This window comes from Mobula hypostoma, chromosome 8, assembly GCF_963921235.1.
Source record: "Mobula hypostoma chromosome 8, sMobHyp1.1, whole genome shotgun sequence".
Lineage (NCBI taxonomy): Eukaryota > Metazoa > Chordata > Chondrichthyes > Myliobatiformes > Myliobatidae > Mobula > Mobula hypostoma.
Window position 1 is genome coordinate 39,195,213 of NC_086104.1, and position 20,200 is coordinate 39,215,412.

The following is a 20,200-nucleotide window of genomic DNA, read 5'->3' on the forward strand; positions in this document are numbered from 1 at the left end:
AATTAGGCTTGTTAATAGTGAAGAAGGTTATTGTAGATTACAAGGAGATCTTGATCAGCTACGGAAGTGGATGAGGAGTGGCAAATGGATTTCCTATACACTCAAGTGTGCGATGACGCAATTTGGAAAGTCAAACCAGCATAGGATTTATACCATGGATAGAAGAGCACCAGGGGGCATACTGAACAGAAGGACTTGGGAGCGCAACTGACTAGTTCAGTGAAAGCAGCAACACAGGTAAAAAGCGTGTGGATAAAAGGCATTCAGTATGCTAGTTTTCATAAATCAGGGCACCGAATATAACTGTTAGGTCATGATGTTGCAGTTGAAGTCATTGGTGAGGCTGCATTTGGGGTACTGTATACAGATTTTGCACCTAGTTATAGAAAAGATATTGCTAAAATGGAAATTGTGCAGACAAAATTTATGATGATGCTACCAGGACTACAAGGCCAGAGTATAGGGAAAGGCTGGCCAGGCTAAGAATATAGGAGAATGTGGGGCGATCTTAAAGGAATACTGTATTTAAAATCATGAGGCATTGATAAGGTGGACAGTAAACCAGTCTTTTCCCCAGGTGAGTCCAAGACTGGGAGGCATAAATATAAAGTGAGAGGGGAAATATTTAAAAGGTACATGAAGGACAACTTGTTCATGCAGAGGATGATAAGTATATGGAACGAGCTACCAGAAGAAGTGGTTGAGGCAGGTACAATAGTATCATTTAGGAGGCACTTGGATTGATACATGGAGGGGTGGGCTTAGAAGAACATGGTCCGAGCACAGGAAATTAGAACTAGTTGGGAGAATATGGGCTCACTGGGCTGACAGGCTTGTATCCTTGCTGTACAACTTTACGTATTGCCCACTGTATCTTTAAACAACCTGCTTCGTAATCTATGAACACGAGATTCTGCTGGCGTTGGGCATCCGAAGCACTCAAAATACTGGCGGAATTCAGCAAGTTCCATAAATTTTTGTGACCAATTTATTCTCATGTCCCCTACATTCTCATCCAAGTCATTTATATGAACTACAGACAATAAATCTCTCAGATTCAATCTCCATGAATATCTTTCTCTGCCAGTTTAGCTGCTTCATTGGCCATCACCATTCACTACTATATGTAACATAATGGCACAACTTCGACCTCGTTCATTAGTTTGAGATCACTTAGCTATCTAGTGCATACTGTTACAGTTCCAAAAGGAAAGAAGCTCACTAATAAGCAATGTTAAATGAGCACTTTATTAAAAAGGCTCATAATTCAAATCACAAACAAGAGAAAATCTGCAGATACAACGTTTCAGGCCGAGTCCTGCCAAACGTTCTCGGCCCGAAATGTCGACTGTACTTTTTTCCCCATAGATGTGCCCAGCCTGCTGAGTTCTTCCAGTATTTTGTCTGTGGCACATAATTCAAATCCTTTTGTAAAAAATATGTATGAGAATGTACAAAAATTGAATTTTGCTTTTGAGGTGGACCCAAGTGTTTGGAATCACTCTTTAAACTGCCAATTACAGACAAGAATTATGCCAATATTGCAGAAGTAATTTGCATGACCAAGCACCAGAACTTGCTGAATATTTACACCTCATTAAGTACGCGCAAAATAGTTCACAGTTATTTCTACCACTGAGTGTGCAATATCTCTATTCATGCTTTATAAAAGGTGATACTCATACCTACAGGGTACTTTTGTAAATATATCAACCTCCAGTTAAAAAGGGCAAAATAAAAGTTTTTGATCACATCGACATGGAGCTCTGTCACAGGAAAGCAGTTCCACCATCCAGGTCTTGCTCTTTTCTCACTGTTGCCATCAGGAAGAAGGTACAAAAGCCTCAGAACCCACACCACCACAATCGGAACAGTTACTACACTACTCCACAACCATCAGGTTCTTGAACTAGAGGAGATAACATCACTCACCCCATCACTGATCTTTACCAACAACCCATGGCCTCACTTTCAAGGACTTCCCATCTCACATTCTCAATATTTATCACTTAATTAAATCTTTATTTTCTACTTCTTTTTGCATTTACAGAATTTCTTGTCTTTTGCACATTGGATGTTTGTCCATCCTTTTGAGTATGGTCTTTCATTGATTTCATTTGGTTTCTTACATCGAGTGTGAATACCAGCAAGTGGATGAATCTCAGAATTGTATATGGTGACATATGTACTTTAATATTAATACATTTACTTTGCACTTTGAAATGTTGAAAGTAGTTGATCACATAACTCAGTTCCAATAAAAGGTCATTGAATTGAAACAATTATTACTTCTCTCTGAATAGTAGCTTCCTGAACTGTTGAATATTTCTAAATTTTTCTGTTTGTTTCTAATTTCCTAAGTGAATGGTAAACTATCTTACCATTTAAGCACAGTCTGTGTGACCCAGGTAGTGCCAATAGAAAATCAACTTACCATTTAACACAGTCTGTGTGACCCAGGTAGTGCCTTTGAGTCCTTTCTTCAATATTGTACATCACTACAACAGATGCTATAAAGTAGACAACTTCTCCAGTTGGGAGGAGGTAGATATTCGAACGGCAGTCCCTTCCTCGATAGCCATATCTATTTCCTATTAGTCAAGGCCATATTAAATGAAAATGTATACTTTGCACAGTGACTCAGTTAATTTATCATCTAATAAATGTGACGAGAATACACATAGATTAAGATGTTAGCTGTCCTGTGCTGGCACCAGTGGGATCAGCAGTTGGTCTGCCACCTGTCTTCAGGAGAAAGAGAGATAAGGAAAACAATGGAGCAGCATTTGGGAATGTTAATTAAGGGACGGAAGGAGAGCTGTCAAGAGTGGCCCCCCCTTTGAACCCTGAACTGTTTGAAGTGATGGACAGGTGATACCCCAGCAGGGGGATAAAAAGGGACAGGTTCGCTAAGGCAGGACACACACGACATTCTGAGGTAACGAGACCCTGGAAGCGGTGCGTCTCCCACAAGTCGGTGGGAAGTTTTGGAGGGCTGCTCGCGGGACCAAGCCATAGACGCACAGGGTGGAAAGGCACGATCGGCGGGAACCTGGTGTGTGTCCGCCCTTGCCTGGGTGCCAGGTTCACCGCAGAGAAACGATCGTATCTGGAAACGGAGGGGTCACGGTCGGTGACCTCAGAAGACATCACAAAGGGCTCGCCCGAAAGCTGACTGCGAAGAATATCGAAGGTCTGTGTGGAAGATGTTTGAATATTCATTTGTTTTGCTCTCTCTCTCCTTCCCCCCACTGTCCATCTCCCACGGCAGTGATTACGGTGAACTGAACTGAACTCAATTGAACTGAACTTTGCGTCACTTTGAAACCGGTCATTTACCCCTAGATGACGATAGAGCTTGATTGATCCTGTTATCCTAATTCTGTGTACATGTGTGTTTATCATTGCTGAACTGTTGCATTTATTATCCTTTTGATTAGAGTACTGTGTTGCTTGTTTCTTTAATAAAACTTTCTTAGTTCTAGTAATCCAGACTCCAACTGAGTGATCCATTTCTGCTGGTTTGGCAACCCAGTTACGGGGTACGTAACATAAATTTGATAGAAATTATTTGATTATTAGTCTGATACAAACCTAGATAGCGACAGAAATATTACAAATAGCATTAGTGGTTTAGTACAGAAAAATCAAAAAGGGTTCCACCCCTCAAACGTTCCCAGAGTATCTTGCTGAGTGAGTGCATTAGGAGCAGATCAGGTAAAGAAATAACTAGTTCTGCTGAAATGCTCTTTGTAGTGTAATATTTAAAAGCCACTCATTGTGAAGTCTCTATTGTGAATGACAGCCATTTACAAAACCATCAAGAGTGTGAAACAATATCTCATGAACAAATCAATATACCTTCAGGATGATGAGAAAAATACAGGGGTATAGAAATAGTGTGGGAAAGTAGCATTGAGGCCAAGTTTTTATTGACTGGCAGAGCAGGTTTGAAAGGTGAATTGGCCTCCTCTCGTCCTGTTAATTACAAAAATTAAAGTGTGAAACCAATAGAAAAAAAATACTTCAATAAAAGAAAAATTAATCTCATAAGAGCAACTATTTAAGCCTGTATCATCTTATTAGATTACATTAACAAAATAGCTTCCATAGCATTCACTGGGTGAAGACTGGAGATTGTCAACATTCCCATTTGAAAATTGCACATAAACCCTTATCAAGGAAAAAAGAATGCTTGAGGACCCAGCTGGTAGAGAATTCTTTACACTGCTGGCCCCGCCACCGACCCAACCTTTTCCCTGGATTAACCATTTGCAGATAAGGATGGATGGATGCGCTGGAAAGGTGTTCCTATGAGATGGTGCAGTGGTGGACAGTGAACAACTGAGACTGCAATTGGACAACACCAAGCTACAACTTCATGGTGACGTCACTGCAGAACACAAGGCATTTCCCAAAGCAACAGAATAGCAAAGAGGTAGGGTCAAACAGTAAATACAACAAATGTGGAGGTAGGAACATCTCAAAGACGTGTCCTACTTCTAGAAGTAGCTGCTGTTTGAAGCATCTCCAATTGTTGATTAAATTGCCGGTAAACTGCCTATGTGCAGGGGGACTTGAGTTATCCATTACAAAATTTTCAGGCTTTCACCTGGTATTCTCTTAGTGTTTCCGGTGAGCTTCGGCAGCTTCAAGATACAGCATGCTTTCTGGGCAGCAGAGAGAAAATCCTGCAATAATTGTGAGAAGTAGTATCATTTCGCAAAGTGCTGCAAAGCTAGGGTTACCAAGAGAAAGGTGCACACAGTTGCTGAGGAAATCTTTGTAGATTCTCTGCAGACTGCTGGTGCTGGTAAAATCAGAATGGATCATTCCAGTTACTGTGAATGAGCCAATAATTCCTTTCAAGCTTGACACCAGAGCCCTGGTAAATCTGTTATCAATGGATGATTACAAGACCCTCAAAGAGCAAGATTTACCTAGTGAAGTTTAAAGTGACAGGCTATTCTTGAGAGAACATTCCAGTAAAAGGAGGCTGTACGGTGACCTTCAAACACAAGGGCCAATACCTAAAGGCATAGTTCCTGGTTGTAAATGAGAGTATAGCCAATATTAATTTTGACTGCATGTAAAAGGCTCAACGTGGCGAAAAGACTTTTCATAGAGTACACAAGTCTTCGAGGGGCTCAGATGTTTACCTGATGTAACTCGAGATACTCGTATGAGCATCCATGAGAGCTCCAGAGAGGTTATGCAAGAGAAGCACAAGAACTCCACCTTCCATAGGCATCTGTACCATCTGCACCAGCATGACAGTCAGGATTCCAGTGTTGAACAGTCTTGCTTCCACATCATGCAACTGTGGTTCAAAATCTGTCTCTCATCAACTTCCAGTTAAAGACTGGAAATCAAAAAAATACCACCATGATCCTCTCCGAAGTTGAAATGGAAAAATAAAAAGAAAGCTGGGATGACCACGTAAGACTCAAGGACAGAACAACAGCAACAGTTCAACACAAACCAACAGGAGGAGTTGCTCTCTATGATACACAGCCAACAGGAGTTCTGTGAATTGAGACAGAATCAGTTGGATCTTGTGCAAAGACTCACTGATCACTTGGATGTAGTCCAGAGCTCTATTGTGAGGCATGTGGAGTGAATTACGGTCACACAGCAAGAACAAGAACAGAGATGAACAGACAGAATCTTGGCAGAAGAATGTGAAAGAAACTAACATGTAGATCAGAATTCTCGAAAGGACACAGGCATTAACGTAGCAAAGGAAAGTAAGATATCTGTGGAAACAAGTAGCAGTCTAAAAGAGATAATTAAGCCACCACAGAGATGGATAGGAAAAAAAAAGTGAATAAAGGACTGTATTTGTTTATTACAATTGAAGTTAAGGTAAATATCTTTGTCAGAGAGCTATTGTGCTTGTTTTCTTTAAAGGGGGAAGATGTGTTATTATGTGGGTAATGAAAAAACTTCAGTTCCCAGTGAGCAATGCGGACAGTTCACCCAGAATGGGAAGTGACGTTGGTGGACCTAGACACACGCTTTTGGTGGGCTGAAGATTACGAGTAAAACGTAGTCCAGCTGAATCCATTCTGTAAATCTGTAAATAAAATAGTTCTAGCATTTGAAAACCCATGCAAGTTTGTCTTTGTAACAAACATAACATTGACCTTATTGCAGCAAGAGGCAATAAACAATAACACATAAAACTGATATAACTTGGCATCTTAAAATGGACACTTATATTTCAAGTCTGGCGTTTAATTATGTTCAATAACAAAGCTATTCAGGGTCCCCAAAGTATATCTACTGCATTCATGTAATTATCAAACATGCAATAGGACAAGGATACACCCATTCCAGCTTAAGCTTCTCAGAAGGCAGTTCTGATTTGATCTCATCATAATTCGTTACATCAGAAGGAATGTACATTGTGATTGGACGCCCACGCATGAACATCTTGATCATGTCTCCCTCTGTTCAAAATATCAGAAAAATTCTGTTAGCTTAAAATCTAATTGCTTTGAAAGTGGACAAAATCTTCCGTGCTACAAACAATAAACAAAGTATAGCAATCATTTAAGCCAAATAGCAGTTAGTAATTTATTTTTCTTTTAGCAAAGCCATCTTGGGTCATGACACTTGAAAATGTTTGGTAGTGTTACAGACCACACAAATTGGTCATTTAGGTGGTGTTAAAAAATGGAAAACTACTGAGTTATTAAGAAAGGGAACAAACAACTATCAATCAGAAAACAATCTTCCGTTGACTAATTTCAATAATTCTGCAGTCCTTTGTTATTTCATGAATACTAACTCTAGGTTGTAAAGGCAAGTATAAAATATTGAATTACAACTCTTTCTGAATTGGTGGTAAAGAGAATGCCATGTGCGTGAGCTAAACGTGCGTATCTAAAAACCACATACAGAACTTTCTAGGCTTTTAGGAATAGGAAAGATGTACAAGTTCATTAAATTAATATGCAGAGAATGTGCCCATTAGAAAATGACGTGTCTGTTTAGGGATTGGAAGTGGAGAACAGTTGTTATCTATTCATACAGTGGTTAACTGCATTTTCATTGAAAATCATTAAAGTTCAGAGCTTAGTTAAAATGCACAACCACTAAAGCTGGAGCAAGAAACCACAAATGAGAAAACACTGAAAGGATTGTACTGTTGGTGTAGGTCACAGGCACTGTGGGTGTTGCACCTAAAATGAATACACAGGTATATATAAGAAAATTTAAATTAAGATATTGGCCAGCAAGGGTACTGGATCCATGATCAGGGAACAGGTTTTCTGATGGGACCCAAAATATACTTTTCTATCCTTCAAATCTTTAATTAGATCCAAATTTGGTTTACTCAAAATTGGATGGCAGATTAGTAATATGAAACAGAAGAGCACTGGCGATGTCAAGAGGGATAACAGTCAAGCACAGGTGCACATCATCAATGTAAATACATAAACCAAATTATGATTTTCACCAGCGTTACCTGACCTGTTGAGATTATCCACCATTTTATGTTTATACTTATTATTTGCGTGTGATGTCTGTAAGAGACACCATGAGTAAGAAAAAGGAGTGTGCTAAAGCTGGGACATTCTGGGATTCTAGACTATATACAAGCAACTGATGTTCCTTTTCACACATTAGGCACCATTTATGCCATTTCCATATCTGTTTATTATGAGGACAAGTTGCTAGCTTGACACTCAACACAGCACAGATGGAAAGTATGCAAGGAACCTGCTGGATTCGAACTCGGGACCATTTGCCTTGAGGCCCAGTGCCGATGCCACTACACCACCAGCTAAAACAAGCAGTTACTATACAAAATTATTTGGCAAAGAAAACACAGGAATTAGGAACATAAAAAGATGCCAAAAATAATACTTAAGTTCATTCATTTTCTCCTTAGTTTAGATCTATCCTTTCAGTTTATTTTTTCCATTTCCTTTTTTGCATTACCACAAGGCTGGTATCATTAATCCTCATAACAGAACTAGGTATTTGCCAATACAAAAATCCCTAAAATTTATAAACAGAATGATCTCCAAAGACTAAAAGACGACAATATTACCATTTTGTACTAAAGTGGGTTTCAAATTTTGTCCCTTATTAAAAGTTTGATCTGAATTAAACAGACCTTCCCTTTAACATGTCATGACCCAAAGAGGGATCTATTTCACACACCTCAAAGTACTCAGGCTTGCTATTTGGTTATTCAGGCTACATAAGCTAAGCATCATGCAAATTAACAAGTGAAATGAGGGAAACAGGATTGAAATTGAGAGAAGAAAAAATGCTTCTATCCTTCTCTGAATCTATTAAGTTGTTTTTTTAATCCCCAGTGCAATGATTAAGAAACGACATTTGAAAGCACTTCTATAAGCTTTGCATCCAAGAAAAAGCTGCTCATAGAGAACTAGCAGGTTATAGAGTTGAATGGGAGGTGAGGGCTCTTTTTAGAAATCATTTGAAAATGTACATCACATCAAATTATATTGGAACATGTATCAGAAATTATCAAAATGAATTTCATTTTATGAATACAAATTTTAGAAGCATTTCCTTATTGAATTGTGGACTGTCAGAATAAGAATCAGATTAAAACATTAATTTTAAACACAAAGCAATTTTCTTAACAGAAAAAATACTTTGAATTCTGAACTAATTGAAATCAATAAATTTTAAGGATAATTTGTATTATAATTAGTTTATACTTGAAATTATTGTATAAAAGTTGTATGTGAATAATGAACTTAAATGTTAAACAAAAGGATTTTTTCTTTTACAGTGGATATAAATGTGTAGTCCACGAATCATTTTTACAATAATGAGTGGCTTGGTAATTCCACCACTCACTGAACTGGCAAAACCCTAAAGAACCTAGCTGTCAAAGTGGATATGTCGGAGATGATGAGTGAAGTAACAAGAAATACACCTACTTGACCCTTGCCAATCTATCTGTCGCAATTATATCCATCAATGACACCACTGGTGGAAGTGACCACGACACAGTCCTTTTGCAGATAAATTCTTGACTCCACATCATGTTTTGTAGCACAACTATTGAACTCAGAACAGATCTAGCAGCTTAAGAATGTACATCAATGAAATGATGTGGATAATAACAGCAATAAAAACTTGGAAAATTGTCAACCAGGATGTTCCTCACTGTGTCAATTACAATCCATTTAGGATATCAATCCTGGTTCAAGGAGTCACAGAGTCACAGAACACTACAGCACAGAAACAGGCCCTTCGCACTCCCACTGGTTGAAACCTCTATATACTGATTAAGGGAACTTTACTAAACACATTTGGACACACTAGGACAGCGAGCTATTTACTCTTTACTGTACTGTTTACCTGTGCTGCAAACCTCACATGCATTTTGAATTATATTTTATTATCATTTGTGGTAATATTTTGTTTTATGTGCTGTGTGTGATATATGCATCGTGGATGCACCATAGTCCAGAGAAATGTTCTTTCGTTTGCTTGTATACATGTAGTCTACCCCACCCAGCCCTTTTTCAGAATGGGAGTCCCGGTCAATATGTGGAAATGTGCAGGCAAGCTGGGATTCAGCAGGATGAGGTGCCAACTGAACAATGCAACACAAAACTACATTTGTGCTGAGCAGCATGAACAGCTTTCAGCTGGTAACACTCAACCAATGGATCAAAGTGTCACTGCCCTACCACATCTGGTTAGAGGACAATTACACAAGCTAATGCAAACAGCAAGGCCAGGATAATCCACACACTCAACCATCGTGGAGGCCAAATACATGACTTCTAATTACACGACTGAAGAATTCTCATTTATGCTTAGCTAGGCAGATGATTCAATTTCACTTTTTCCAATCTAATGTATTGCATTTTGTGTTCGCAATGTGGTTGCCTTTACATTGGAGAAAGAATGCAGACTGGGTGGTCGTGGCATGGGAGGGGGCACCTGCTCTACATTGCTGAGACCCATCATAAACTGGGGTACCACTTCATCAAGCACCTCCGGACCATCCACCAAAAGCAGAATTTCCTGGTGGCCAACCATTTTAATTCCTACTCCTATTCTGTCATGCCGATCCACGGTCCCTTCTTGTGCCATACAGAGGCCACCCTCAAGGTGGAGGAGCCTCACGTTGCGTCTGTGTAGCCTCCAATCTGATGGCATGAACATCAATTTCTTCTTTTGGTAAAGAAACATTTATCCCTCCCTCTTCTTCTGGCCTTTGACCTCTCTCACCTGCCTACCACCACTTCATGGTGCCTCTTCTTCCCTTTCTCCCATGGTCCACTCTCCTCTCCTATCAGATTCCTTCCTCTCCAGCACTTTACCTTTCCCGCCCACTTGGCTTCACCATCTAGCTATCACCCTTCCCCTCCCCCTCACCTTTTTATTCCCGCGCCTTGCACCTTCCTTTCCAGTCCTGAAGAAGTGTCTCGGCCCGAAACATTGACCGTTTATTAATTTCCTTAGATGCTGCCTGACCTGCTGAGTTCTTTCAGCTTTGGGTGTGTGTATTGCTTTGGATTGCCAGCATCTTGTGTTTAAGATTAAATCTGCCGTTTGTTCACAAAATCAGTTCTGGCTAAATTCCTATTCAAACCACCCACACTTTATCATCAAAGCTACAGAGTTTTCATCAGAAATACTTTACAGCTCCAGCGCTTACTCTCCAATAACTTGCTCACAAATGTCACGTTTGAATTTTGCTAGAATCATTCAACTCTGAACCTCTTCACAAACTTGGACTAAATATGGACCAAAGAGGGGAATTGCAGAGGTGGGGGCGAGAGGGAATGCCCCTCATGTCATACAGGATTTGACTGAATTCTGTTTGCTTCAAGCACGTCCAATTCACTTTCTAATTATACAGCTGGCTGTTACATATCATGTAATCTAGAACATTGAACAATAAAGCACAGGAACAGGCCCCAAGTTATTGTGCACAGAGGCAGAGGATGAGCTGGAGTGGAACGAGCGGGCGTGGGGAGAACGGGAGAGGGCGAGTAGGGGAAAATTGAGTGACAGTGACAGACACAGAGAGATGACCCCATCAATTTTTCTTTGCTCATTCTAAATTTTCAAGTACATGCAGATCTAATCCTACCATTCAATATGCTAATGAGTTTGGCTAGTACATTTATATACTGTATTACAGTAAGCACATGGTTTGTCACTAGAACTATTCTGTTAATTCATTGTTTATCCTATTCGTGCCTGATAGATATTCAAACATATACATTTCTGAATTTTTATTGCAATACATTTTAGTTCTTCAACAAAACATGTGGATAGTTGGGTGGCTCAAATTAAATTTTAATGAAAGTCCACAAATGTGCATCGGACATTCCATTTGTCAGTAAAGTTTTAAATTCCTGGCCAATGAATACTCTCTCGTGAGACATGTGATCCCAACATACCAGTCTGCACAAATGTACTGCGGAAGCCAAAGTCAGAAAAATAAAAAATTCAATGGCTGCTGCTTGGCCAGAACTTACCTTGGCTGTACGCTCCACGGCGTGAACTTTGGGCTGATCATAAGACAGAGATAAAGCAACTTAAAACAAATTGTAACAGAAGCAAAAAAAAAAATAAATCACTACCTCCCATGTTACTGAGAAACCAAAATTAACTTAAAAAAAATTAAATGAATGCAAAAACAGCAAACAATAGCTGTAGCTTAAGAAAAACTAAAGATGAGAAAAATTGATTTATCATATCAAGGTAATCTGCTAGCAATCCAGTGACTGTGGCAATTGAATATCCAATGTTTTGGCATTTTCAAGCCTGCTGAGCAGATCTTTACAAATTCATAACTATGTTCTTCCTGAACTTCTGAACCAATATTAAAATGAGTATATATGCCCCGTCTTACTCAGAAATCATATCCCACATTTACTTACTTGATCTGAATAACATGATTCCTTATCTTGACAGGGACCTGTCTTCACCTTTTTCATTATGTAAAGTAAATTTGATACTTTTCCAATAGAACAACAAGCTTATTTTAAAATATTCTTATTTTTCTGGCATTTTCCCAAAGTACAAAATTTTTGTGCTGTTTAGAAAAAAGACCAACTTTAGAGTCCAAATCAGATCACAGATTGTTAAGCTTCAGGGGAATTTCAACATATTATCTTTTATCTCCATGATAAAAATTCTTACGATTATTCTAGCTTTTTAAATGTGTCAACAGTGTCCAGGCATAGTAAAAACAATCCATTTTGGCACCCAAATTCCCAATTCTAATTTTATTTATTATAAACATTACATGTTACATTTTTCAATCCATGTGCACATTTTTTCCAGCCAGAGTTAAACAGAATTTATGATGTGACTAAATTCTCAATCAAAAACAAAGTCTGCAAGAATATTAAACCTACCATAACATTCCAAAGTGAGAAAGGAATAGAAGGGCAATTGTAATGAGAAACTTGGGATAATATACTGCTTTTATGGACAATTATTTTTGATATTTATTGAAGTGAATTAGTAAAACAATTGTCATACTTGATAGCAACACCTAACACTTCAACTATGCAATTTTTCTCTATTCTTTTCATTATTTTGTTTTCATAGTATTTTAATACTCTCCATGAATTTAAACTACAAACACATATTAAATAGAAAAAAGTGCATTATGAAAAACTTAATTTAATTAAAAACTTAAGTGGAAAAGAAAACCTCAAAGAATTTCTAGACAGAAAAACATCAAGAAAGACGCTAATATTATGTCATTTTAAAATATATTTTGCATTTACCTTGACTGATAACTGGTTCCTTTGATCTGGCAAAAGAAAAACCAAATCAGGTGAAAATTCAAATTAAATACTCATACAGATTATATATTAAACACAGATTATATATAGCATTACCTTTTGACAATGAGAATCAATGCAAGTTATTAGAAGGAATTAGGCATATTGGAAGAAATATGTTAATAGAAACTTTATGGTCAGCATTACTTGCCCGTAAACAGCTTTGGTACAAAGCAGCAGAAACGAATCAGTTAAGCATTTGTTAAAATATTATGAAAGGGTTTGTAAATGCTTGCAGCAGGGAAACAGAGGTGGGTTTAATGGTCCGCCCATATTCTCCCCTGTCGTTTGAATTCCACCTTCATTACTTGAGACCTACCGAGTTAAAAAAAAACTTGGCGTTTGAACTGAAATGATTTAACTAAAACTAATTATGACCTACAAGAGTTAGTTAATTTCTAATTGTGTTAATAGATTACTATTTGTTTATGTAGGCAATATTCTATAGGTAATGCAACAGGCATAAATCTAAATCGACACAGAGGAATTGGAATGATTCTCATGTCAAAATCAAACAACAGATGTTGGAAATCTAAAGAAAAAAATGGAAAGTGCAGTTAATACTTAGCAGGTCAGGTCACATCTATAGTTTGAGAAACAGAGTCAACACTTTAAGTCAGAGCACACTTTGTCAGATACAATAGATAAAGGAAATTTGTACAGATGCAAAGAAGGGGAATATCTCCATAAAGCCTTAAGACATAGGACTAGAATCAGGCCTGCTCCACCATTCAATCATGGCTGATTTATCATCCTTCTCAACCCTATTCTCCTGCCTTCTCCTCATAAACGTTGACGCTTTTACTAATCAAGAATCTGTCAACATCCACTTTAAATATACCCAATGACTTAGTCTCCACAGATGAATGTGGCAATTAATTCCACAGATTCACCACCATCTGGCTAAATAAATTCCTCCATATCTCTATTTTAAAAAGATGTCTGTGTATCTAGAGGTTGTGCCCTCTAGTCTTAGACTCACCCACTATAGGAAACCTCTACTCCACACTCTATCTAGGCATTTCAATATTCACACAAACACGAAGAAATCTGCAGACGCTGGAAATTCAAGCAACACACACAAAAAATGCTGGTGAATGCAGCAGGCCAGGCAGCATCCATAGGAAGAGGTACAGTCGACGTTTTGGGCCCTGACGAAGAGTCTCGGCCCGGAACGTCAACTGTACCTCTTCCTATAGATGCTGCCTGGCCTGCTGCGTTCACCAGTATTTTTTGTGTGTGTTGCTTTCAATATTCAATAGGTTTCCATGAGAATCCCCTCATTCTTATAAACTCCAGTGAATACAGACCCAGAATATCAAACACTTCTCATATGTTAAACTTAGCCACAAAACCATCAATTGTGTCATCCAAATCATTGACATATAGCTTGAGAAGCAGTCCCAACACAGACCCCTGCAGTACACCACTAGTCACCGGCAGCCAGCTGGAAAAAAAACCCTTTATTTCCACTTTTCCACTCTTGTCAGCCATTCTTCTATCTATGCTAGTGTTTTTCCTGTAATAGCATGGGCTCTTACCTTGTTTAGCAGCCTCATGTGTGGCACCTTGTCATAGGCCTTCTGAAAATGCAAGTAAACAACATCCACTGGCTCTCTTTTGTGTGTTACTTCCTCTAAGAAGCAGATTTGACAGGCAAGATTTCCCCTTACAAGAGGCCAAGGTACTACAGGAAAGATACTGGTATGGATAGAGCATTGGCTGATTGGCAGGAGCCATGGAGTGGGAATAAAGGGATTCTTTTCGGATTGGCTACTGGTGATGAGTGGTGCTCCACAGGGGTCTGTGTGGGGACAGCTTCTTTTTACATTGTGTACCAATGATTTTGATGAATCTCATGGCTTTGTGGCCAAATTTGCAGACAATATGAAGATAGGTGGAGGGGCAGGTAGTGTTGAGGAAGCAGAGAGGCTGTTGATGGACTTAGATTAGGAGAATAGGCAAAGAGGTAGTAGATTGAATACAATATCAGGAAGTGTACAGTCATGCACTTTGGTAGAAGGAATAAAAGCATAATTATTTTCTAAACAGGAAGAAAATTCAAAAATCTGAGGAGCATACTAATTTAGGAGTCCTCGTGTAGGTTCCCAAAAGGTTAATTTGCAGGTTGAGTCGGCGGTGAGAACGACAAATACAATGTTTAGCATGTTAGCATTCATTTCAAGAGGACTAGAATATTAAGGCAAGGAAGTGATGCTGAAGCTTTATAACGCTGATGAGGCCTTACTTGGAGTATTGTGAGCAGTTTTGGGCCCCTTATTTAAGAAAGGATGAGCCACCATTGGAGAGGGCTCAGAGGAGGTTCTCGAGAATGATTCCAGGGATGAAAGGGCATCATATGAGCAGTGACTGAAGGCTCTGGGCTTGTACTTGCTAGAATTTAGAAGAATGAGGGGGAAACTCATTGAAACATACTGGATGTTGAAAGGCTTAGATAGTGTGGATGTAAACAGGATGTTTCTTTTGGTGGGGGTGTCTCGGAATAGAGGGAACAGCCTCAAAACAGAGGGACATCCATTTAGAACAGAAATGTAGAGTAATTTCTTTAGCCAGAGAGTGTTAAATATACGGGAATTTGTTGCCACAGGTGGCTGTGGAGGCCAGATCTCTGGGCGTATTTAAGGCAGAGGTTGATAGGTTCATGATTAATCAGGGCGTGAAAGGTTATGGGGAGAAGGCAGGAGAATGGGGTTAAGAGGGAAATGGATCAGCCACAGGGGAGATAGCAGAACACTTGATGGGCCAAATGGCCTAACTGTTCCTGTGTCTTATGGTCTTAAGGAAACCATGCCGACATTGACCTCAACAATAAGCAATAAATATTGAGAACATGAGATGAAGAGTTCTTGAAAGTGAGTCCATAGGTTGTGGGAACAGTTCAATGATGGGGCAAGTGAAGCTGCATGAACTTGTCCTCTCTGGATCAGGATCTGATGGCTGAGGGATAGCAAATTTTCCTGAACCTGGTGGTGATGAGTCCTGAGGCTCCAGTATCTTCTTCCTGATGGCAGCAGCGAGAAGACTGAATGGCCTGGATGGTGCTGCACTTGATGATGGATGCTGTGTTCATGTGACAGCACTGTGTGGATGTGCTCAATGGTGGGAAAGGTTTTACATTTAATGGATTGGGCTGTATCCACTACTTTTTGTAGGATTTTCTGGGGGCACAGGTGTTTCCAAACCAGGCTGTGATGCAACTATTCAATAGACTCTCCACCACACTTGGTTTTGTGGCCAAGTTTAACATATGAGAAGTGTTTGATATTCTGAAGTTTGTCAAAGTTTTAGATGACATGCCAGATCTTCGCAAACTCCGAAGGAAGTAGAGGCACTGTCATGTTTTCTTCATAATTGCACTTACATGCTGGACCCAGGATAGACCCTCTGAAATAACAACACTGAGGAGCCTAAAGTTGCTGACGCACTTCACCTCTGAGCTGCAAATGAGGACTGGCTCATGAACGTCTAGTTTCCCCCTCCTGAAGTCACCAATCAGCTCCTCAGTCTTGCTGATATTGAGTGAGAGGTTGTTGGTGAGGCACCACTCAGCCAGATATTCAATCTCCCTCCTATATGCTGAATCATCACATTTGATTTGGCCGACGGTGGTATTGTTGGCAAAATTAAATGTGGCACTGGAGCTGTGCTTAGCCTCATAGTCATAGGTATAAAGTTAACAGTGCAGTGGGCTAGGCACACAGTCGATGCTGTTTGAAATTGTGGAAGAGGTATTACTGCCAATCTGAACTGATTGAGTTCTGCAAGTGAGCAAATCAAAGATCCAGTTGCACAAGGAGGTAATGAGGCCTAGGTCTTGAAGCTTATTAATTAGTTTTGAGCGGATAATGGTATTGATTGCCAAGCTGTAATCAATGAAGAGCAACCTGATGTATGCATCTTCACTGTCCAGATGTTCCAGGATGGAGTGAAGAGCCAATGAAATGGCATCTGATATTGACTTGCTGTGAAGGTAGCCAAACTAGACTGCACTGAAGCACTTCTCAGGCAGGAGTTATGTCTCATCTGCAACCTCTCAAAGCACCTTATCACAGTGGATGCAAGTGCTACTGGACAATAATCACTGAGGCAGGTTACCACATTTTTCTTAGGTACCGGTATAATTAAAGCCTCGTTGAAGGAGGTCAGTACCTCAGACTGCCAAAGCGAGAGGTTAAACATATCGGTGAAACCACAAGCAAGTTGATCAGCACAGGTCTTTAGTACTTGGCCTGGTACTCCATCTAGACTGTGGGTTCGCCACTCTAAAGGATGCTCCTGTGTCGGCCTCAGAGATTGAAATCACAGGTCATTGGGAGCTGCAGGAGTTTGTCAAGGTGCCTCCACATTTTGATGGTCAAAGCGAACATAAAAGCCTTAAGCTCATCTGGGAGTGAAGCCTTATTGACGTTTATGTCACTTGGTAGGAGGTGACAGCATTCAAGCCCTGCCACAGCTGTCGAGCATTCTTCAGTGATTCAAGTTTAGAGTGGAGGACCTGTGACCTTATCTCAAAAATGGAGCAAATACAACAAAGACAAAGTAACTTGGAGAATGGAATGCAGTCATTATGGGGAGGCAAGGTTCTGGAGAGTTGTGGTGCTTTGCACATCAGTAGGTTTGTAAATGAATGTTAATAGCCAGCCTGTCATCTGACATTGAGACAAAGAGAATTAGAAAAGGAAGTGAATAATCAGTGATCAACTATGCCAACACACAGATAAGGTGGAATTTGGTAGCTAAAGCAAGCAAACCTCTTGAACTCTGCATGAATTTGTAGAACTCTGGTATTCACTCCACAGAGGGAACCCTGAGCTTTCTGCTACCCGTGCATTTAATTTCTTATCTCATTCCCAGTCTTGCCCACTGGTTAGTGTTCTTCTGTACTGTCACAGAGGCCCAATACAAACTTGAGGAACTGTACCTTGATTTTCATCTGGCCACATTGCACCCTCTGAATATAATACTGAACTCTACACCTTCAGGTAAATCGATTTCTCAGCATGGGCCTGTCCTCCTGCTCTGTTTCCTGACTCCCACATTCTTTTAAAAACGCAAACACGAGGAAATCTGCAGATGCTGGAATTTCAAGCAACACACATAAAAGTTGCAGCAGGCCCAGGCAGCATCTCTAGGAAGAGGTACAGTCGACATTTCGGGCCAAGACCCTTCGTCAGGACTAACTGAAATAAGAGCTAGTAAGAGATTTGAAAGTGGGAGGGGGAGGGAGAGATCCAAAGTGATAGAAGACAGGAGGGGGAGGGATGGAGCCCCATCCCCCCTCCCACTTTCAAAACTCTTACTAGCTCTTCTTTCAGTTAGTGCTGACGAAGGGTCCTGGCCCGAAACGTCAACTGTACCTCTTCCTAGAGATGCTGCCTGGCCTGCTGCGTTCACCAGCAACTTTTATGCGCGTTGCCCACATTCTTTTGTCAAGATTCTCACTCTTTAACCACTCTGGTTCACTCACTGATCAGATAATCTTGTTTACAGCTAATCTCCATAATCATCCCAGTTTTACCCCATCAGAACTCCCTCTCCCAACCTCCTTGCAGCTTTACAAGCTTCTTTTGTCTCTTCTTCCATTCTGATGGTTACAGATCAAAAATGTTGACTCTTTCTCTTCCCACAGATGCAGACTTATCTGTTGAGTATTTGCAACACTTTGTTTTCATAGTCGATGAATCTTATGTTCTCGTTAAACTGAAATTAACATAGTGTTCATAATTTCAATATATTTTCCCTTCTTTTGGTCTAAAGCATAGTTGATACATGTACAATTCATTTTGTACAGAACTGATTTCCGATTATACCTTCCAAATAATTGCCCCAATTTCAGAATTACTTCATAATATAAGAAGAAATTTTTCCGTTTATCACATCAACAATTACTGTTGATTTATGCAAAGCAAGTACACTGTAATGTTAATGAAGTGAAAGAATAATTGCATCAGCAAAAAATTGTTTCAGTTCCATGCAGGGCTTCACTTAAAATTTTCAGTCCTCACTTTTGCCTGCAGCCCGCAGAGACTTTGTAAGGTCCAATTAATGTGAGCAAGATGTTAGGTAGGAGATAACATGATGATCTTTTGGGCCCATGCTGAAATGGATTAATGAGAACTTGAAGCTTTTAAAAAGAAAGAAAGGTTCGAGTCTTTTCGATGTGGCTAAATTTGACAACTGCTGCCATTTTCTTCTTTTTCCTGCCACAATTTGGTCATAAAACCCTCTTTTCAACTGTAAATCTGTACACCCAATTTGGAGTTATCAATGATACTTGTTGAGTAACAAAAATAATATCAATTATAACTAATAAATTCCTATTTACAGATGTCTTTAATTGCATGCAGTTGTAAATTGTTTTATATCTGCACGCAATTAAAGCATGTGTACTCAACACCCAAAATTAAGCCAAGTGCACCTACAATCAAAATAGGGAATAATGACAAAACATCTTTGAAACAGATAATTAAAATTTCTGTTGAATTAAATATTTTCAAATCATGCCCAGCAAATTCTAAAGCTCAACCTGATGTGCGGTGGTGTAAGACACTAAGTCAATTAATACAAATAATGTTAACAGTGACCCTAAATACCAAATCATTAAAAATGCCATTCAGTTTAATAATTACTGACACCACTAAATAAACTATCCAGTTGAGATCTATCACAGTTTAGAAGAACAAAGGTAAAATGCAAAACTATTTTACTTAAGTGCTTTTCCACCAAATTCATCTTTTAAAAGATCTCAAAAGGTTCTCAGCAACACACACACACAAAATGCTGGAGGTACTCAGGAGGTCAAACAGCATCTATGGAAATGAATAAACAGTTGACATTTTGGGCTGAGACCCTTCTTCAGGACTGAAGAAAGTGGGAGGATGCTGGAATAAGGAGGCGGGGGAGGGGAAGGAGGCTAGCTAGAAAGTGATAGGTGAAGCCAGATGGGTGGGAAAGGTCAACGGCTGGAGAAAAAGGAATCTGGTAGGAGAGCAGAGTGGACCATAGAAGAAAGGGGAAGAGGATGATACCCGGGGGAAGTGATAGGTGAAGTGAGAAGAGGTAAAAGGTCAAAGTGGGGAATAGAGGAAAGGGGAAGGGGTAATTTATTTTACTGGAACGGGCAATTGATATTCATACCATCAAGTTGGAGGCTACCCAGATGGAATATAATGTGTTACTCCTCCAACCTGAAGGTGGCCTCGTCTTGGCACAAGAGGAGACCATGGACCATAATATCGAAACGGGAATGGGAATTGAAATTAAAAAGCTGGTTGTTACCTTTTTTCAAGGTACTGACATCTGATCATCTCAAAATATCCAATTTTCTAAAACACAAATTTTGCATTTCTAATCCTTTTATTAAA

The 20,200-nt window shown here is 39.5% G+C and overlaps 1 protein-coding gene across 2 annotated transcripts in view; it reads right to left on the bottom strand.

Annotated features, from left to right (window-relative positions):
* The window catches only part of LOC134350481 (echinoderm microtubule-associated protein-like 4), a 259,312-nt gene that overhangs the window by 94,151 nt on the left and 144,961 nt on the right, over window positions 1-20,200 (bottom strand). For both annotated transcript variants that reach the window (XM_063055692.1, XM_063055693.1), the window contains 4 exons: window positions 12,759-12,784; window positions 11,496-11,528; window positions 6,329-6,452; window positions 2,435-2,584 (listed from right to left, as the gene is read on the bottom strand). In XM_063055692.1, coding sequence (XP_062911762.1) covers window positions 2,435-2,584; window positions 6,329-6,452; window positions 11,496-11,528; window positions 12,759-12,784 — 333 coding nt within the window. The remainder of the gene's footprint in view (window positions 1-2,434; window positions 2,585-6,328; window positions 6,453-11,495; window positions 11,529-12,758; window positions 12,785-20,200) is intronic.